This window comes from Aethalodelphis obliquidens, unplaced genomic scaffold, assembly GCF_003676395.1.
Source record: "Aethalodelphis obliquidens isolate GAN/ISIS:26980383/991018 unplaced genomic scaffold, ASM367639v1 scaffold4, whole genome shotgun sequence".
Classification (NCBI taxonomy): Eukaryota; Metazoa; Chordata; class Mammalia; order Artiodactyla; family Delphinidae; genus Aethalodelphis; species Aethalodelphis obliquidens.
Window position 1 is genome coordinate 58,341,276 of NW_020837948.1, and position 21,385 is coordinate 58,362,660.

Below are 21,385 nucleotides of genomic sequence, written 5' to 3' on the forward strand. Positions count from 1 at the left end.
GCTACCACTGACAGAAGTTCTTAGTTGCAAATTTTCTGAGATCATATTAGTATTATGAAACCTAAATATCCTTGTCAAAATGCTCAAATGATCATAAATATTCATCAAATACATAATCAGGGCAGAAGTACACGATATTTTATACTGTTACTCAGCGTTATTAAAAATGTTACGTTCTTTAAAGTGACTAATGAACACCAAGATAAAACTTTAGATGGGAAATAATGCTAGTGTTAATTCACGGGGTTTAGAAATCAATCTACCCTGAGATTCTTCCATTAGATCCTGTCTGTTCTCTGGTATGTTTCACTAGGTAGATACTCCAATTTATCCAAAAGACATAATACCTTACGTTCTGAAAACTTCAAAAAGGAAAATAGGGAAGATTCCAAATTCTAGAAGCTGTGGAATTACAACTGAGTTGTCAGATAAATGGGACAGTTCCTAGGGCTCCTAGGAAGACCAGTCTTAGGACGTGACAAAATTGCAGGCAATTCCTGAATCTTGAACTGTGAAGAAACTCTATTAATCTTTCCTATTAATGTAAACAATCTGAAAAAAAGGATACTACTAACATTCATGTCTTATAAATAATACCTGTGAGTTGGAACTGAGGGCAAACTTTGCTAGTGCACTTGCTCTGGAAAGGTCAATCAGCAGTAGGAAGAAGGGCAAAGCTTCACTGGGGGAAGAAAAAAAGAAAACAAGATGATCAGGTATTATTTAACAAAAGAAAAAATATTACCGAAAAGTCCCTTCCTAAAACAAAACTCCCCCCCCACCCCTCGTCCCATGCCTTGTATGAGCTCTGGCATGTGTTACCTCTTTGCAGAACAAAAGGTATAACCTATATTCCTTTGACATCCTCAAAGCTAAATATATTAGTCACTCAAAATATTTAAGAATATTTTTAATGTTAAAAATGTAAATATATTTATACAGAAACACCTTCTGATAATTCTATAGCAAAATATCATCCTTAGTTAAAAAAAAATGTGTCCTTGTGAATCACCATGGGGGAAAAAGAGGAATACAGGTGTCCCCCACTTTTCGAAAGTTTGCTTTACGCCACTTCTCTTTTATGAAAGACCTACATAGTAACCATTTTTGCTAACCAAAAGAAATCCAAACAAGGTTTTCACTTTGACAAAAAAAGGTGAAAAGAGAAAATAGCATTCAGTGTTTGTTTTGCAGGGAACCGTTACAGAGGCAGTGGGTACCTGGAGCAGACAGAGAGAACGGCACTGCCTGGGAACTACACTTAGCATCTCAGCACCGAGCTGCCATAGCTTTGAACTGTGTCTGTAAACACGGTGCTTTACCTTGATTTATTGTGTGCATCCCTTCAAAGATGTGTCCCAAGGCAACTGCTTCGTCACTTACAAAAGGTTTCATAGGAAAGGTGTACTTTCAGATAGCAGGGGAAACCTGTATACTGTACGCAATTCTTTTTTCATTAATTACTATCTATAGAAGAATAAACTGAACAACCTTTCTAGAGACCAAATTGGCGATAACAGCACTTAAAAGCCCTAAAAACCTACACAGCCACTGTTTCACTACTAGGAATGTATCCTAAGAAAATGACTATGAATACAAACAAAAATTTAGCTACAAAGACATTTATCACAGTGTTGTTATTAATGGGGGAAATTAAATAACCTAACAATCCAACCTAGAGGATAGGGGAATACTAGACAGCTATTACAAATAATTTAGTTTAGCATTAAGGACATGCAAAGATGTTGATAAACTATTATAAAGCATAAAAGTTATAAAGCAGTAAATACAGTATGATCTCAGAAGTTTTCTTTAAGTATAAAAAAGTGGGACAGGATATATACTAAAACATTAACAGGTATTAAAATTAGCTAAATGATTACATGAAAAATTTTCCCATATTTTCTATAAACTTTTGATAATTTACATACTATAATGCTTTATATCATAGAGAAGAACAGTTCTTAACAATATATTTTAAAAGAAAGTATATTTATGCTTAAATACTTACTTCAAGCCTGTCAATTCTTTATCTAAGAAATGAATGACAACTGTACTGAATACAAAACTTGAGAAAATTGTGAAGAGTCCAGCAATACCTAAAATGACAAAATTCAGCAAACTGAAAAAACTTCAGCCTTTTTTACACACACAATAACAAACAGTCCCATACGATATTCTGAGAGAAATAATACTATTTTCTCCAGATTATTAAAGTCTCAAATAGCAGAACGTCTAACTTGAATAAAAAGAAATAAAAGTATTGAATACATGCAGCACACACATTTCCACACACATGATTTAAACAAACAGGTAAATTTCCACAGTAAATCAAAAATTTGATAGCACACAAAAAGGTTAATATATAAAATTATTACCCAAAATATATTTTGATCCAAGTTGGCGTAAATTCTGGAACTGGAAGTAAATATACAGGATTGCTATGCATCGTGTTATTGTCAGAATTATGATGTCACTGCTCAAGACATCCTATTGGGAGAGATAGAAAAGAAAAATCCAAATCAAAAATAAGAATTTTTATTTTGCATGCATCATTAGTTTACATACCATCATGATAGTATAAATTTAGGCACAAGTCAAATAAAATATTACAATGCAAATCAAAAATTTACTCCTAATTTTTAAACAATCTAATGTTTAAGCCGATCATTTTTCACTGTTAGTCACTTATGAAAGCTATATTTCTCAAGTAAAGTCAATTACACTCATTTGTATACCAAAAGCAAAAGAGAAGTATTTCCAGTGCATTTCCATACTATATAAGTAAATGGAAGTTATGAATACTGAAATAAAAATTCTACTCATAAGTTTTTTTGATTATGTGGTCTCTAAAAGGAGACACTCTTTAGAAATTCAAAATGTATTTAGTCAATAATCAGATTAATCTCACAAACCTCTTCAAACTTTGGACATTCATAATTCCAACCACAGATCTTATCGTTACCAGTAAACATGTTCATGGACATCATACAGATGGTCAGTGTCACTGTCCCCACTATGACTTCCCAGGGATGGGAAGCCACAAAGAGGCCATGCATTCGGAAGAGTCTTGACAACATTGTAGCTGAAGAATCCTTGGATCCTGGAAGGAATATCAAGTATGAACACTTAGTATACAGCTCACTGTATTCTTAGGAAAACATTTTAAGGAAAAGTGCATTGTAAACCCTGATTTGTATGCAGCGTCTTGTATATTAAGAATAAAACTATTTGACAGTATTCCTTATAATTCTGGAAAATAATTACAAAATTAAAATAAGAGGACTGTTATTACTTCTTTACTCACAACACTTAAATCCTCTATTATTCACTAACAAACAACTTAAAAGCAGCTTTTTCTTACCAGTTGTATGAATTAGAGCATTTAAGATCAAACCAAATAACACCTCAGCCCGATTATTATCTGAGGCAAGGAGGAGAGCAATAAAGCACAAAACAAAAGTGAGAAACAACCATTTACATTTATTTTGATTACCCTGACACAAAATGCATATAAGCACCCTCTTCATTCTATACATTCTAGTTATGCAAAAGATAAATACCAAACAATCTACTTGTTCAGTGTCCTCCTGTAAATCATTATCTTAGTTTATAAAGCTCTTCAAGGGCAGGAGTCCATTAGACTTTTCCATTCCATAAAACACATGCCATAATATGTCACTAGCAAAATGTTTAATAAACTTCCCAATGTTGCTGTCACCAGAGGTCTTTTCCCAAACTTTAACAGCATTTAATAAAAATGCTGGAACAGTACTTGAATAAGAGGATGGCTGGCCAAAGTAGACATCTACAGCATTGAAAAATTCCCAACAGAATATGGGTTATTTTGACCTAATGACTACCATGGCAAAACTTTTCCATGTTTGCCGGCTAAATAACAGTAATAATAATTTTGATATTCTGGTTTAAAAAAAAATCTAGTATAGTTATTAATCTCTAATATAGGAACTTGCAAGCCTTCTTACACTAAAATTAATGCTTATGATAAAGCATATTAACTACCCATAAAAGTCAATTAAGATTTAATTTTAAGGCCACTGATTGACAGACTATCAAGAATTCAAATGAATCTCACATTTATGGTAATAATTAAGAAAGTGATTCATTTATTGAAGAAAGAAAATAAAAAGGAACCAAATTAAGGAAAATAAAGCATTAATCTATTTAAAGTGTTAGGGAAAAGAAAATAAAGAGATGGCTTTTACAAACCAAAGCAATTACTAAGCGTCACCTCTCACTGCATCACTCAATGTTCTCTATTCTCTACATTTCAGCCACACCAGGCCACCAAATAGATACCTGGTTTCCAAACCACAGGCCACAACCCTTCACTGGATCGATGAGATCATGAAATCAAGTTTATGAGTCAGAACAAATATTTTAAAATAAAAGGAAAAAGAGAAAAAAGCTGTGGGTAAGGCATGTGGTATGGGTAGATATTATTTTTTGAAACATTACGTTTCATGAAATTATACATATGAGTGTTTGTACTGGCTTCCGACATAACATGTATTTCTTATTGTGGGTCTCAATTTTAAAAGGCGGGCGGGTCACTGGAATGTATAAATGTGGCATGCATCTGCCTGTGTTTATTCAGGCTTTTTCAACCTTCCTCCCTGAGGCCTATTGCTCATTTCATCCTCCAGCACATTGCATTCATACATAGCAGTTGCTCAACAAATACCTGCTAATTAAAAATAAATTCTTAAGCTACAGTAGCATGCATTTTATTGACACATCTCGAAACAGACCTAAAGATGACTTTTTTAAAGATATGGATATAACTCCCCCACTTCAAGCCCCCCAGTTCTCTGCATTCAGAGAACATATTAAGGGAGGATGGGGTTGGGAAGAGAGGCTATACATTTCCTATACTATCCTGGAAAATGAACAATAACAAACATACTTTCTATTAAATTAGCAGGGACTTGGACTTAAAGTATTGGAGAATATTAATCATATCTTAGATTTGAACTCTACTTCATTTCAACTAAAAGCCTCGTAAGAGCCTAGATTTTCATGACAGCCTTCTATCACATAACTTCCTTATATTTAAAAACAAAAAAACAAAACTCTATAAACTAGTCTAAAGGATCAACTAGCATCAGTGTTGCAGAAGATGAATTAACTAAAAACACATTTTGAAACTAGGTCAAAGTTTCTAACACTCTCTCCCCGCAAGCCCTCTCAATTTAGAATATTCCCTTAACAAGAAAATGTATTCTTCACTATTAAAAAGTTAATTCAGTTGAATTAAAATCTGAGCTGCTATCAAGAAGGCACCCCAATTTGATCACAAATAGGTTTAGCATTATTAATCTATAATTATATATTAGGGACATTATGTTTTCCCTCAAAAGCTTCATGGTAGCATTGTCAATACTGGAACATTTCTTTCCTAGGTGTAAAGTCATCTTTGCAACATTCCGGAAAAGATTTACACGTGATACCGTGACATGATCTCATAAACCATCTCCAAACACAGAGAACCTCACCTATTTGGAAATACAAAATGAGTAACCAAATGTACAAAGGTGTGTCAAAAGTAACTATAATTGCACATTTCCCACTAGCACCCTCTCGATTTCCCTGTGTTTTTGCAAATCATTTAAATGCCATGGAATCCAATCTTCCAACTTCATCAGCAGTTGCAAGTGGCACTAGCAGGCAATAGACAGCTCATGCCAATTCAAAGTACAGTATTTAGGCCATGCTGCAATAAAAATAAATTTTAGTTTAAAAAATCAAGTTAGGCAATGTATGCCTTGCTTATTCAGACTGAAGTATGCTGCAAACACTTCACAGATTATTCAAAAGAATGGATAATTTAAATTAAATTGAATCCCCAAACTCTAATTCAATATGCTACAAAAACCACCTACTATGGCCAATTGCAGAAAAAGATGCTTTGGCATCCTACTCTGATTCTTTCCTCCCACTCAGCACTCTTCCTGTGCTACACATTCCAGTATTTGATTACACACTATCTTACATTGTTCTCATATTAATTGCTGTGTACGTTTTGTCTCTTTGAAGGCAAGAACCATGTAGGGGACTTCCCTGGTGGCGCAGTGGTTAAGAATCCGCCTGCCAATGCAGGGGACACAGGTTCGAGCCCTGGTCCAGGAGGATCCCACATGCCACGGAGCAACTAAGCCCGTGCGCCAGAACTACTGAATTCAGCCCGTGAGCCACAACTACTGAAGCCCGTGCACCTAGAGCCTATGCTCTGCAACAAGAGAAACCACCGCAATGAGAAGCCCACGTACCACAACGAAGAGCAGCCCTCGCTCAACCGCAAGTAGAGAAAGCCCATGCGTAGCAACAAAGACCCAACGCAGCCAAAAATAAATAAATAAACAAACAACAAATAAATAAACCATGTCTTGTACGGAGTCATTTTTATTCCAACAGGATCGAGAATTCTGCTGCTCAACCCATTATCCTATGGAAAAAAATAATTCTCACACTGGAATCAGGAAACCTGGATTCTACACCCAATTCTATGACATGGTGTGCCTCTGTGTAAGTCACATATCTTTTTATTCACTTATGAAGCTAGAGCTCCAAAGTTCCTTAACAAAGGCAAGTATTAAGTGAACCATATGAAACTGCTATTTTTTTGTATGGGAAAAACGGTCAAATGTCAAATATCAGCAATTTCATATGGTCAACCTAAATAGTGATATAGATGTGTTAATCTATCCATGGGCTAGAAACTGGATCATACAAGAATAAAAAGAGCACATGCACATGCGTGCGCACACACTTCATCTTGAAATGCTTATGCCACACACACAACCGTTTTCACATGTTAATGATGTAATCTTTGCACATTTTTTAAGCCTTCATATAACTAACTCCCATTGTCTTTACTGCCAAGTTTATCACAAGTTGGAAAGACACTACCACCAAGCAGGCCCTCACAATCCAGTCTGTCACACTCTGGGCCTTTCTAGATTACCTCTAAATCAAAAAATGTCTTTCATTGCACGGAGAAAAAAAAAAATTCACAAGCAAACATAAAAAATACATTCTCTACATTGCGTGACGCTAAAATTTTACACGATTACTTAGTACGGCCTGGAAACAGATGTTTCCCATGACTTTTCAGGACCAAGTCTAAGAAGGCTTGTCCTCAAAGACCTGAAAAATTTCAAACGACCATTTAAGATGAAGTACATCAACCTCCTCCTACTGCAAAAACTGACTGTTCTATTTGTGAGTCTCCAAGGTACGTTCTTCCTTATCAAAATACCAAAACCAAATATTCCGAAAAACCTACAAGGTTTGGACTAAAGGACATCAGCAATCAGCACCAAGGAGACTACGCCCCCTGACAAAAAAAAAAAAAAAAAGGAGAAGAAGAAAGAAGGAGAGGAAGGAGACGGAGAGGAAGAATCGTTGAAGTCTTCGGGCAAGTATCTACCTTGGGCTCTGCATCCTCTCAATCCCGTTTCTCCTGGAAATAACCAGACGCATCTATGCAGATCCACGGTTCTTTCACGGCTCTGAGTTAGTCAGCAGCATTTAAGGTGCTGACGAACAGCAGCGCCAGGGCGTGAGCCCAGTGATAACTGCAAGCCTGGGCGTGAACGCCCACACCTGACAGACCTTCTCGCGTTCCCTCCCCAACCTGCGGGCCTGGCTGCCCCACAGCCCACCAGCATTCCTCGAATTAAGGGGACTCCGAGATCACCCTGCCTGGCACCCTTTCCGCCCCGACGATCGTGACTGCTTGGCCAGCACCGCCGACTTCGGACAGGGCCAGCGAACGCGGCGCCGCCCCGCCGGTCCACCGATGGAGACGGGAGCCCAGAAGAGGCCGGCCCGCCCCCCCGCCCCTCTGGCCCAGCTTGGCCCGCGGGCTCCCAGCTTGGCCCGCGGGCTCCCCGGCATAGATGCGGGCCGCCACTCGGCCGGCCGCACGTCAAGGACGTCTCCTCGCAGTCCCCGCGGGACCCGGGCGCCACCCCGGGCAAAGCCGCCAGCGCAGCTCCCCCCGGGTCGGCAGGAGGTGCCGGCTGCCCCTTTCCAGGGCCGGACGGAACTCGAGAACCGCCACCTGCACGACCCTAACCCGCTCCCGCCCACCGCCGCCCTCCTCACCTCCCTATCTCACCAGAGGCCACAGTCCCCGGGATCTGGCGCTCCGCGCGTCTCCAGTCAACGAAGACGCGAGGCGGAAGAAACCTTTGCTTCTACGCACGCTCGGAGCCGGACGAGCCTGTGACCAATAAGGAAGGATCGTCCGATCGTCTAGCCAATCATCTGGGGGTTGCTCGGCCTGACGGCGCTACGTCACGAACGGTCGCCTTAACAACCGCCCACAGCTCTCACCCGTGCTGAGAACGGGCACCGCACCATCTCTCACCATGGCTCAGCCAACCAATAGCCAGTCGAATCCCAGCACTAGGGCCTGCCTATTGGTCACAGAGCCGTGGGGGCGCACGCATGGAAGCTGCCTAGGCGAAGACGATAGGGGATCTGCCGGGTGGAGTGTCCTACAGCCCAGGACCTGAGCTGGGGTCATTGTGGCTGTGAGAGTACAATGGCCAGGAGTAGTAGGGAGCAGAATTGGGGCGTGAAGATAAACGCAGGGTCAGGTCAAGGATAGAATGCACAATTACTTGGTGGAAAGAGGTGGAGGTGGCCCTGAAAACCAGGATGTACAAAAGGGAAGGTGGCAGCAAGGAGCAATCCAAACCTCAAGCTGACCCATTTCCGAAACCCAAACCGACACTTCCCTGTGATTTACCCATTCCTGTAAATAGTGTAAATGGCTCCAGTCATGGGGTTTCTCTCTCCCTCCTCCTCTTCCCCCATCTCCCTCCTTCTCTTCCCCCCTTCTCTCCCTCTCTCCCTACAGCACAAGGCACTAGGCACAGACTGTCGATTCGCTCTGAAATGTGCCTGCTTTTTTGTCGTGTCTGCTTTCCCTCTGACCCCTCCCTGCTGCAGACCTTTATTATCTCTTGCCTGAAATAATGCAATAGCCTCTCCTAACTGGTCTCTCCACGCTTAGGTGCTTCCACCTTCCAATCCTATTATTCCGTTGGCCTACCCCCAAATTACCAAGAGTTTGCTCATTGTCTGTTGAATTAAAGAAATTGGCAACCCCAATATGGCCCTACCCCACATTTCTTGTTTATCTCTCACTATTTCCTGTGTCAACGCTACATTTCAGCCAAAAGAGTAACTGACCTTTTTTCAGTCACACTCAGTACCTTTTTGCTCCCTGTTTATGTTCTCTGTTTAATCTGGACATGCCTGCACATTTCAACTGTTGAAATCCTAACTCTCCTTCAAGGACTATTTCATATGTCACCTCGTTTCCTGATACCCTCAAATACAGTCATCTCTCCCTACTCTGAACACCCATAACATGTCCATATTCTGTGACCTGTGTTATTATTATGTGGAACTTTCTTAAGAACAGGAATTGCAATCCCCTCAACGTTTAAAGACCTATATTTTGAAACGCAGTCCCTGATACCCACTATACACTCAGGAGGAGTTTTAATAAACTATTATCTTGATAAATTCTCATAATTCTTATGAAACAGATATTTCCATTTACAAGAAAAAATGAGTTTGTTAAACAACTTGCTTTAGATCACATAGATAATAATTTGGAAAACTGAGATTTGAACACATATCTAAAACTTATACTGGTTCTACTATCCTCCACTGCTTCAGTATAGGATCTTTATTCATATCTCTTTACGAAATACTTTTCAAGCACCCATTATGTGCAACGCACCTTGGTTGGCACTGGAGTTATAGCAGCCACATGAGAGACATGGAAACTTCCTTTATAAACCTTATACCCCTTCATAAAATTAGATGACTGTTAAATATTTGTTGAATTGATCATAATGGAAGGAAAGAGTTTTCACAGTGAAGAAGACTAAGGGGAACTAACCAAAAACTAAAGTATCCTATTATGAGTCTTATCAAAAGAAAGAAGAAGAAAGAAAAAAAGATCTGTAAGTACTCAGAGCTAGAAACTTTGTTGTACTTTTAATGTCCCCAGAAGTCAAAAGGACCAGCTATCTCAGAATTATAAGTTACAGATTATATAAATGCTTACTAATATAAATTCAAATAAGGATTATGAAGGTGTTTCAACAAAAAGTCTTTAGACCAAGATCTGGAAACTGTATTCCCAAACTCGGCTTAATTAAGAACTCCAGTGAGATTATGAGTTCAAAAGCAAGTAATAAAGAAACTCTAATTGTCTAGTTTTATGTTCTTAAAACAACTTCTATATGATTCCCAATTTATGTCAAAAGGATCTTTATGCACTTAAATAATAATTTGTACTTAATGATAAATCACAAAATTTGACAAGGACACACATAGAAGGGGAAAGTGGGGGGGGGGGGACAAAGGAATCTGTGCTTTCTTCTTTTGTGGGTTTACCCTCACAGCAAAGAGTTTATAAAAGTACAATTTTAAGAGATCTAAATTTAAAGTAGTGAATGGCCCACATTGCCATCTTTATCCACATAGCTCTTAGTATTTACTTATATAAGTATGTTAGCCCTCCATCACTTTTCCTTCTTCTTGTTGTCATAGGCCATGCTTTATGATGAGGAATTATAACAGGAACAGTAATAACAATAGTAGTAAAATTTTATATAGCTCTTTCTATGCACTAGCCACTTTTCTAAGTGCTTTATTTTTATTAACTCCTTTAATTCTCATAACATTCGGAAAGCATTAGTAGAATCTGCATTTTACAAATGATGGAGCTACAGAAACAGAGAAGTTAAGTAATCTGCCTAGGTTTACACGCTGGAATATGAACTTTGAAGTCCATTTCCTGAGCACATGCTCTAAACCACTCCACTGTGCTATCTTGCACATATCATGATTGTTGAAGCCTCTGATGATCCATTGTGAAAGACCTTTCATAACATCAACAAAGAGTTTTACTTATTTATTTCCCATTCACAGTTCCCAGCTGTGTTCAAATTTATATCTTCCAGCTTTGGGTAATTTTCTCTCTCTCTTTGTCTTGCACAAATGTTTTTTTTTTTTATTTCAGGGATGTCTTTTTTAACTAGTACATTACAACTGATAACTGGTCACTTAGCTTTTGGCAGATGTTGTGATTGATTATCGCTCCTGCTCAAGGTCAAGAAATATTCATGGAGGAGCTACTCTGTGCTAGGCAAAGGGCTAGGCACTCAAGGTACAGATTCTTATATGTATATATATATTTTACCTGTGCCGCACGGCATGTGGAATCTTAGTTCCCCAACCAGGGATTGAACCCACGCCCCCTGCAGTGGAAGCGCAGTCTTTTTTTTTTTTTTTTTTAATTTATTTATTTATTTGGCTGCGCAGGTCTTAGTTGCGGCATGCAGGATCTTTTAGTTGTGGCGTGTGGGATCTAGCTCCCTGACTAGGGATCGAACCCGGGCCCCCTGCATTGGGAGCGGGGAGGCTTAGCCACTGGACCGCCAAGGAAGTCCCTCAAGGTGCAGATTTAAATAAGAAAACATACACAAATGGATCCTTCCAGATAATGTGGTAAGGGTTCTGAGTGAGGTATGCCAAGGGTCCACTGAGAAAAGAGGTAGGGCATGGAGTTGGGGTGCAGGGTGTTTTGAACAAGGGGAGGAAGTGGTTTGAAGGAAGGCTATTGTAGGCACTAGAGTCAAGATTGTGAGCATGAGAATGGAGGTGACAGATACAGGAGCAGAACATTTAATTAGGCAGAAATCTTGAAGTACTGTAGGATATGAGATATTTAAAAGGTGAGGAAGTCATGAGCAGGTTGGCTGATCTCAAGTTTCTACTGGTGGCATCTCACGTGGGCCAAAGTCTTGGCTATTCCTCTTTTTAAATTTTTTTTGCTATTTTACTTCAGTAGCAAAACTTAGAATTCTGCTTCTTTGTTTCTAAAACTTTCTAAACAGAAATCAATAGCTGGAGCCTCTCTTGAAGTTAGGAGCAAAGGTCTCTGCAGGAGAGGGTGCCCACAGTTAAAGATTTCTTCTGTCCACCAAACCTGCTTTCACTGTTTAATAGTGATTTTCTTTACAGTTTCCCCATTACTCTCTTTAGGCCCTTCCCCAGCTTTGTAGAATCAGTTGGGGAGTGGGTATGAGATATATTGGAATATATATATTTTTTCTTTTAAAGGAATTTACACTCCTCAGGAAAAAAGAATGTTCAGACAGCATATCAATAGAAACAGCATATCAATAATGAGGAGTAAACATCTATTCCCGAGATTCTTAGGGATTCTTGGCTAGGGTGGCTGGTTCCCAAAAAAGTCAGTGAAAGACCAATAAAAGGGGAAAGAAAAAGAACACATTTTGACCCAAGTGTGAGCACCACTTTTTCTCCTTCAATAACAAACCTGGTCCTGGTCTCAGTTGATAAGAGTGGAGTGAGCCATTTACTATAAAATCTGTATCCAGCTCAGTTGTCAAGTCCCCAGTATCTTCCTCCTGTTCACCTTCATTCTTCCAATCCCAACCTCTTCCTTCAGCTTTATATTTGCTCCCAGTTGAGGGAGGAAATTATAATGGTGGGAGAAAAAACAAGGCAAGTGTAAAAGAAAATAAAGAAGGATAGTGGCGCAAGGGGGCTCTCTTCAGCTTCCCTGAGCAACTCCATTGAAAGAAAAGACAAAGAACAATTGCCCAGGCCTGCAAATAGTAGGCCATCTTTTAATATGAAAGTACTGTCACTCGTATGTAAATATGGCCCAAAAAGTATATAGCACCCTAACTGTATCTGCTACAAATTGCAATGAATTTGGCTACAAGTAACAGAAAGCCTAAACTAGAAATGGCTTCAACAAGATAAGCGTTTCTTTTTATTCTTGGGTAAAGAAAACTGGAAATAGTTCATCTAGGATTAACATGGAAGTGCAAGATGCTTTCAGGGACCCTTCTGTCTCTCTGCTTCACCATCCTCAGCCTGTGTTTTCCATCCTCAGGGTCACCTTATGGTCCAAGATGGTAACTGGAGCTCCATTTTCATATCTGCATTTCAGTCCTTTTGGAAGGAGCAGAATAAAAACAAAAGGGCGGAAAAAGGGCCCCTCCCAACTGAGTCAGCTCCTTTTCATTGTTTATATCTCAGTGGCCAGAAATACAAGGCCATACCTAGCAACAAGGGAGATGGGGAATGTAACCTTTTTTTCGGCAACAATGTGCCCAGCTCAAAACTGAAGAAAGGCTCCCACCTCTAAATCTTCCATATTGTCCCCACACTGGGTGAGCATACAGTAAGTACCCAAACCAGTTGCTGATCACTTAACTCAAAAACAGGAAACAATTTTACTATCAAGATTTTAGGGGCATAGCAAAAGATATAAACCTAAGATCAAAGATCTGTTATTTTATAAACATTAGCTTGAAATGTCAATGGAATTCTCATTAACATCTAGACTTGAGTTTCAGCTAAATCCACCGAAAATGTATAATATTACAAATGGTTGAACATAAAAAGGTAATCTGTGAAACTAGCAAAGAGGGCTCTCTTTCTCTCTTCTCAGATAAAGGGCCTTGGGAATCCCCTGGTGGTCCAGTGGTTAGGACTGCACTTTTACTGCCAAGGGCTCAGGTTCAGTCCCTGGCCAGGGAACTAAGATCCTGCAAGCCAAGTGGTACGGCCAAAAGAAAAAAAAAGAAAAAAAGAATAAAGGGCCTCACTGGTCTTATTCATTGCTTTAACACCTGTAACACTGAATGAATAGTTACCAGCAACTTTCAACCAGCGTGTGGTCTTGGTTTCCCTGCTTTTTCCTCTGCATCGTTTAATACCTACCATGATCTCCATGCTTTTTTACCACAATGGCTACCTCCTTCTCTGAAATTGCTTAGGCCTGTGACTCCTGCCTCCCTGAGAAGGTTTCCAGTTCTTTCCACATTTGTTTCAGCTGGACTGAACTGAAACTAGTTATTGATGCTTTCAAAGCCCATGTCTTGGGGGCCCCGATGAGCACTGATAAGTCTCCTGACCTTGTCTCATCCCTAAAATCTTACTTTTTCCGTTTGACTTTGCACTTTCCAGGCTTTGAAGAATTTGTGCTTCTTGAATGACAGTATGTTATGAGATGTTCTTGATAAAATCTCCCTAGCTGGGTCCAAACATCCCTAAAGCTAATTTTTCCCTTCTCCTGGAGAATGAGTAGAATTAGCAAACTAACCTCTGTTCTCAAGAAAGGTATTGCCTGCTTTGTGACCACCTAGAGGGGTGGAATAGGGAGGATGAGAGGGAGATGCAAGAGGGAGGAGATATGGGGATATATGTATATGTATAGCTGATTCACTTTGTTATAAAGCGGAAACTAACACACCATTGTAACGCAATTATACTCCAATAAAGATGTTAAAAAAAAAAATAAGAAAGAACGGTATTGCCAAGGTCTCTGTGCTTCCTCTAGAAAGATGGGCTGTTTATCTTCCCCAAGGGAGAACATAAAACATCTGCAAAGACTGCTCAATGCCTCTCTGTTCAGAACTCCCGCTTGCTTGTTCTTTTGAAATACACGTTTAGGAAGAAATTTGACCCATGTACACCAAGGAAAGTTAAGATAATTATAGTTGGGCTAATAATTTTTGCCCTAAAGAAGGTAATGCAAGTAGCCAGAACAGACCCTTGCCCAGTCCTTTATTGAAACAGTTGCTCTAGAAACTCTCCAGGAGCTTGATTACAGGCTGTGGACAAAGCCTTAGGTCTCCTCTACTTTATTCCTCACAAGAGGAGCCATCTTTATTTTGGAATCTAGGACTAGTTGGACACCAAATAATCTCAATTTTGGTAAAGAGCTTAAAGCTCAGATTGTAATATCTGGCCATTGTGTGACACTGCATTTAATAGGGAATAAAGTGAGAGTGAAACTGTTTGGTCTCTGTTTTTAGGTGCCCTTCTCATTCTAGTAAAAAGAAAAAGATAAAAGTATAGTCAGGTACAGAGAAGGAAGGCATTCTGATTTGGGTAGGCCTTAAATGTAACAGAAGCATTTCTGTCCGCTCTCCCCTGCACCCATATGATAGACCCACTTCTCTATGGTACCCTATTCTTTTCAAGCAGGCCTGACTGAGTCTAAAACTTCAACCTGCTTTTTCAGTTGATCCTATTCCTCCTTCACCGAGAGTAGGACTGTCTTGGTTTGCGTTCCCCCAAAGGCAAAGACTGGGTCAAAAACCCTAGTGCAGTAACTCATTTGGGGGATGACCCCAGGAGGTCAGAATAAGAATGCAAAGAATAACAGGGAAGAAGGAAAAGGCCAGTATCCAGCTAGCCACCACTGTGGGCAACTGGGGCTCAGTTCTGCTGGGGACCCTCTGTAGAATGCCCCTCTGAAGGATGGCAGAGCGGGGGGTGGGGGAGTGGTGGTGAGGTGGGATCACTTGTCCCTCACTCTTTGGTGGAGAATGCCTTCTGGGGCACACTTCCAGCTACATGTATGCAGAGCAGAGATACTGAGGCTTTGGAAAAAGCCTTGAGACAAAAAAGTTGGAAGACTTGATGGTTGACACTTGAAGGTAGAAGTCTTCAGCCTGCCAGGAATTGCTGCTGCTGATGACACATGAGCAGGAGATGTGGCAAGAGGTACCTCGTAGCTGTGAGGACTGCATCATGGGTTGCCATGCCAGCCTTTTCATTCCTTTTATATTCCTACTGGGCCTCTTTTGACTACAAGCCCTAAGCCATTTCAGAAGCTGGCCCTGTTCCCCCCGAAATTGTTATAATTCCTTCCTAATGCCTGGGCAATAGTATTCCATTCACAAACCACATTCTGAAGGCCTCTTATTTCCTCACTTTGGTTGTCCTTGGCCTCTGAGTAGACCTGGTCCCCGTAACTGGTGGATGTCAACATTTTTAAGCTTGCAAGTACTCTAGTTTACACACGGAAAGTGATCAATATGTATTTGTTGATGGCTCTAACAATAGTGAAACTATGACTCTGGTTATAAATACTGTTAAGTAGGAACTTGCCCAGTCAAGTGAAGTCAACAAACATTTCTTGCCCTGAGTATTTCAAAGAAAGGACAAGAGGGCTGATGGCTGGTTAAGCAGGAATTCATGAAGCTTCTACATACAGGTGGAGTTACTATGATTCCGATATGTAAACTCTTATCTTTGTTGGACAGAGGAAGCATATTATTTGTGGGAGTTATTTTCTAAAATCAGTGTAAAAATCAGAACTCCAGCAGAATCCCAAAGCTTTTTAATTTTTTTAAAACCATGTGAGGAGGGAAAATGTCCGAGTCAAAAGTATCCTTGAATTCTACTTGTATTTCTTAAAATATAGGGTGCATATTTTGTTCTTACAGATTTGACAGAAATTCTTCTGCACACTAGATTTGACACCACCTGACTACTGAAAGAGTCCATCAGAGATAGGTAAGCATTTTTGAGACTTTCTGCCTGTAAGATTTAACTATGAAGTCCTAATATGCATGAGAACTAGCTAGTGAATGGTAATATATCCGTTTGCCTACCGAGTTGCTCTAATCTGTGTCAGTGTGACCCTTCTACTTGCTGTTAGATTTGAGATGTACTTCTTGTTATGAGAATTAGCCCATTATTTGTGATATATCTTGCAAATGTTTTCTTCCAGTTTGTCTGAGCTTGCTTATAGTGATTTTTGCCATGCGAAAGTTTTGGGTTTTGTTTTTTTAAATGTAGTCTTTTATTATATCTGGATTTTGAATTATAATTCAAAAGCCTTTCCCTAAGCCCAGATTATAAAGGAATCCATCTGTGTTTTCTTTTAGTACTTGTTGGGTTTTGTTCTTTACATTAAGATCTCTGATTCCTTTGGAGTCCATTTTTGTACGTGGTGTGAGGTGTAGATCCAGTTTTGTCTTTTGCCAAGTGGCTGTATTCCGGTTTTCTTATACAGATAACACTGTATTCTCTGCAGCCACATCTATAACTCCCTCTTAGGGTGAGTCACTTCTGCCTGTATTGAATCATCTTAGTTTTTTTGCTTGGTTCCAACAAAACAAACAGTATCCTTGGTTCCAAAGGGTACTATTTTCTGAAACTGCTTACAGATTCTGGGGTGTACCTTATCTGGAGCCCTAGTGCTTCATGAAAAGAATATTGTATTTAAAAAACACTTTTCTGATGGTCCAGCCCTGCTCAAGGATTGTGGATATTTTAAATAAGGTGGATGATATGGTTCCCATGATTAAGGAGTATATGTAGAGTGAGTAGAAAACAATTGAAGACTGCATAGAACTAATGAAATTTACATTTTGGCTTACTGTCTCAATACCAGGAAGTACTTTCCCTGCACTAGTGTAATTCATTTTTTTAAAAATTGAGATGTAGTTGATTTACAATGTTCTATTAGTTTCAACACGGTGATTCACAATCTTTAAAGATTATACTTCATTTATAGTTATTATAAAGTATTGGGGATATTCCCTGTGATGTACAATACATCCTTGTAGCTTTTTTTTTTTTTTTTTTTTTTGCGGTACGCGGGCCTCTCACTGTTGTGGCCTCTCCCGTCGCAGAGCACAGGCTCCGGACACTCAGGCTCAGCAGCCATGGCTCACGGGCCCAGCCGCTCTGCAGCATGTGGGATCCTCCCGGACCGGGGCAGGAACCCACGTCCCCTGCATCGGCAGGCGGACTCTCAACCACTGCGCCACCAGGGAAGCCCTAGCTTATTTATTTTTTACATAGTAGGTTGTATCTCTTAATCTCCTACCCCTATTTGTCCCTCCCCCTTTCCTCTCCCCACTGGTAATGAGTTTGTCTTCTGTATCTGTGAGTCTGTTTCTTTTTTGTTATATTCATTAGTTTTATTTCTTAGACTCCACATGTAAGTGATAACATATAGCATTTGTCTTTCTCTGACCTATTTCACTAAGCATGATACCTCCAAGTCCATCCATGTTGTTGCAAGTGGCAAAGTTCTTTTTATGGCTGAGTAGTACTCCATTTTGTGTGCGTGTGTGTGTGTGTGTGTGTGTGTGTGTGTGTGTGTGTGTGTGTGTGTATCACATTTTCTTTATCCATTCATCTGTTGATGGACACTTAGGTTGCTTCCATCTCTTAGCTATTGTAAATAATGCTGCTATGAACTTTGGGGTGCACGTATCTTTTCAGATTAGTGTTTCTGTTTTCTTCGGATATATATAGGGTAATTAGTCTTTACGAATGAGTTGCTTTTGAATTATTCTTTTCAGCTGCAGATAATGGAGAACCTAACTCACAGAGGTTTAAACATTTTTCCTCCTCTCACATCAAGAAATCTGGAGGTAGGTGGTTACTAGCATTGGTCCAGTAGCACAATAGTGTCAGGAACAGCACCTCTACAATTCTGTTGGCCTTTGACACATGGTTTCAAGATGGCTGCTGAAGCTCCAGGTGTTACATCTGGGTTCTGAATAGTAGTAGAATGTGCCATCCCCAAATACACCACTTTGGCACAAGGGTAATTTTGAACTAGAGGCACTTGAAAAATAGAAGATTCAGGAAAGGCACTGTGACCTCCTTTTTTCTTCCTGAAAACACTTTTTCTTTCATGTGGAAGATGCCCTCTCTACACCAGGAAGGAAAGAATATTCTTATCACCAGAGATCGGGAGTCAAGGCTAAGGGAAACCTGTACAAACAGATTTGTTAAATCAACCCTTATCTTCCTTTAGCCTCCCCATATATTTTAGTTACTTTTCCATAATTAGTACTCTTTGTTCAACCTGGTATATAAGCACTTAGGTGTAACTGCTTTTTGGGTCTTCATTTTTCTGTGAAGTCTCTCACGTAGACGTAAAAAATGAAATTTGTACACTTTTCTCTTGTTAACCTGTCTTATGTCAACTTAATTCTCAGGCCCAGCCAGAGACTCTAAGAGGGTTGAGGAAAAGTTTTGCTACCCCTATAGTTCAAAGGAGAAATAAGGTGAAAGGGCATACTGCATCTGTCTCTTTTATCAGAAAAAAAATTCTCCAAAGTTCTTCAGAAAACTTCTACTTACGTTTCTTTGGCCAGAACTATCACATGGCCACCCTTAAATGCAAGAGAAGCAGGGAAATAAAATATTTAAGTTTTGTAATCTCTTTTGGGGAAAACAGCAAGGGAGAGGGGACTGGGAATGGCTACTTAACCAACCAATGGATCGACCACATTGAAATATCTCATTTCTGCTTGCTGAAAACAATGTCTGGTATGATGCGGGTATGAAAATGCAGTATCAGATCTTATGCAATCTAAGTAAAATTTAAACAAGCAGAAGGTAGGAATCTCAACAGCATGAGTTGAGAGATCTGCTTAAAGCTCTGCTATTGATGGCATGCATCTCCCAACTCCTAGTCTCTATGCCTCACAATTCAAATTCAGATGGAAGAGGTTGGTTGGACCAGGTTGAATTGGCTGCCCACCTTTATTGAGGTCACAGGCAGGGGGCAAGTCATGGAGAAAAAGCCTGACCACTGAGGGATTATCCCTGGAGATGCTGGGGGCAAAGGGACAGCATATTTTAGTATATGTAAGTATAAATAATGTAAAAATCTAAACAACTTAGTATGTTGGTATGTGATCATTGGTGCTATGTTGTCAGATCCAGAAACCCAAAGAAGACACTGCCCTTTAAGTAGGGTAATTATGCCTGTTCTTAAGTAGAAATGTCTTGATTTCCAGTTTCAGAAATTTAGCAGGCAAGTTTGTTAGTTTTTGTTTTGTTTGGGATACTATGATATAATCAAAATAAATATTTGGTCTTTGTCCCTGGTTCCTGGCACACAGCTACTAAAACCTTTAGAATCTGCAGAGTGATGAGAGTGTCTTTTGTATGCTAATTTGACGACTAGTGGCTGGGGTCCCTAGATAGTGTCAGGATGAGGGCTGGTCACCACAAAGACCAAGGCATGATTAGAGGGTTGGAATTTTCACCTCAACTCCCCCTCCCCCAATGCCCTGTGTCTTCAATTTCTTTTTGAATAATCCACCTGTCTTATTTGTGTTTATACATCTGCCTTTCCTCAAACAACACAATAGAGCACAATCTTGATCTCAACTGACCTAGTCTCTCAGAGCCCTTTCACTTCAAAAGGTCTTGATCTGGTGGTGCTGAGCTTGTAAGGGCACAGACTTGGACCTGGACCTGGGAGCAAACCTAATCCCCTCGTCCTGACCTCTCCTCCCCCACTTACTATCTCTATGATTGGGACAAGTTGTTTGACTTCTCTGAGGCCCTTTCCTCACCTGTAGTATCCAATGATTTATCTCACAGGGTTGTTGTAAACTTGAATGTATGCATAATACCTGGTATGTCATCACTCAACAAATGGTGATGGCTGTAACTGTCTTAGAATATTCCCAAAAGATTTCTTCTGGACTGTCTACAATCCAGCCATTTGACAGCTTTCAGACAAACTATATTTCCACTCTTTGCTTTAACCTGTTCAGAATATTCCATGCAGTGGTAGCCCCAGTCTGGGAGCATAAACCATATTTATCCTGCAACTTTAAACAAGTCTTAGTGCAGTGGAGCAGAGGGCCTTGAGAACTGCAGAAATTCTTAGGAAAAAACTCATCCTCAACCTAAGGAGCAAGGGCACCAAAGCTTGGTCTGAAAGGATTAGGCCTCTTCGGAAAGGGCAATTCTGAAGTCACCAGGATATGCACTGACCTTACCTTTTCCAAGGACTTAAGGATGAGCAAAGCTGGAAAAAAAAAATCTGTGCCACTTTAACCTCAGTGCCATTCTGGAATGTATGCAATTTAAGTAGGGTGAAGTGTTGAGGACAGAAGATATGCCAGTTGTGGTTGGGGGAATCTGTGTAGTCAACACCAGGAGCCTCAGAAGGCATCAGAAACCTGGAGTGGAACCACCCAGTGGCAGGCGATGGCAAAGAATGGCCTAGGATCCTTCCACCAATGGCACAGGCAAATAAAGAGACCAGTGAGGCACCCAGGATGACCTCCTGTACTATTTGAAAGGGATTTGAGTTAATGGAGGAGGTCATTCACCCAATTTGCCAGGGCCAGCTGAGTGGAGGACTCCTATTTGAAATTATTTTAGCCCTGCTCCCAGCTGGTGTGACTTGGAAAAAGTGGGTTTCATCATCAGCTGGCACAAGATAAAAGCACAAATAAAAATTACTCTATCATAGAAATTCCTTTATCATGAAACATATTTGACCTGCAAACTTCACACAAACTGTACAAATGAATGGTGCAAGGGCAGCTTGGACACCTGGCTTCACTTTGACCTGAGTAAATGTTGAAATTTTTAAAAATTTATTGCTTATTCTCCTCAGCAGCTTTTCCATGTTTAGGCTAGTTTCCTAAAAAACTCTATGGGACGCTTACTGAAAATACACATTGTTGAGCCTTTCCTCTGGGTGATGAGGCCTTATTAGTCAACA

At 40.1% G+C, this 21,385-nt stretch overlaps 1 protein-coding gene across 3 annotated transcripts in view; it reads right to left on the minus strand.

Moving 5' to 3' along the window:
* The window catches only part of HMGCR (3-hydroxy-3-methylglutaryl-CoA reductase), a 53,230-nt gene that overhangs the window by 12,743 nt on the left and 19,102 nt on the right, over positions 1-21,385 (minus strand). The window contains exons 1-5 of one of the 3 annotated variants that reach the window (XM_027100817.1): positions 8,131-8,502; positions 2,916-3,103; positions 2,379-2,490; positions 2,012-2,099; positions 598-682 (exon numbers count right to left, since the gene is read on the minus strand). In XM_027100817.1, coding sequence (XP_026956618.1) covers positions 598-682; positions 2,012-2,099; positions 2,379-2,490; positions 2,916-3,080 — 450 coding nt within the window. In that variant the 5' untranslated portion in view covers positions 3,081-3,103; positions 8,131-8,502. Of the gene's footprint in view, positions 1-597; positions 683-2,011; positions 2,100-2,378; positions 2,491-2,915; positions 3,104-8,130; positions 8,503-21,385 lie in introns of those variants that run through there. The other 2 variants (XM_027100816.1, XM_027100815.1) reach the window with 2 other exon arrangements.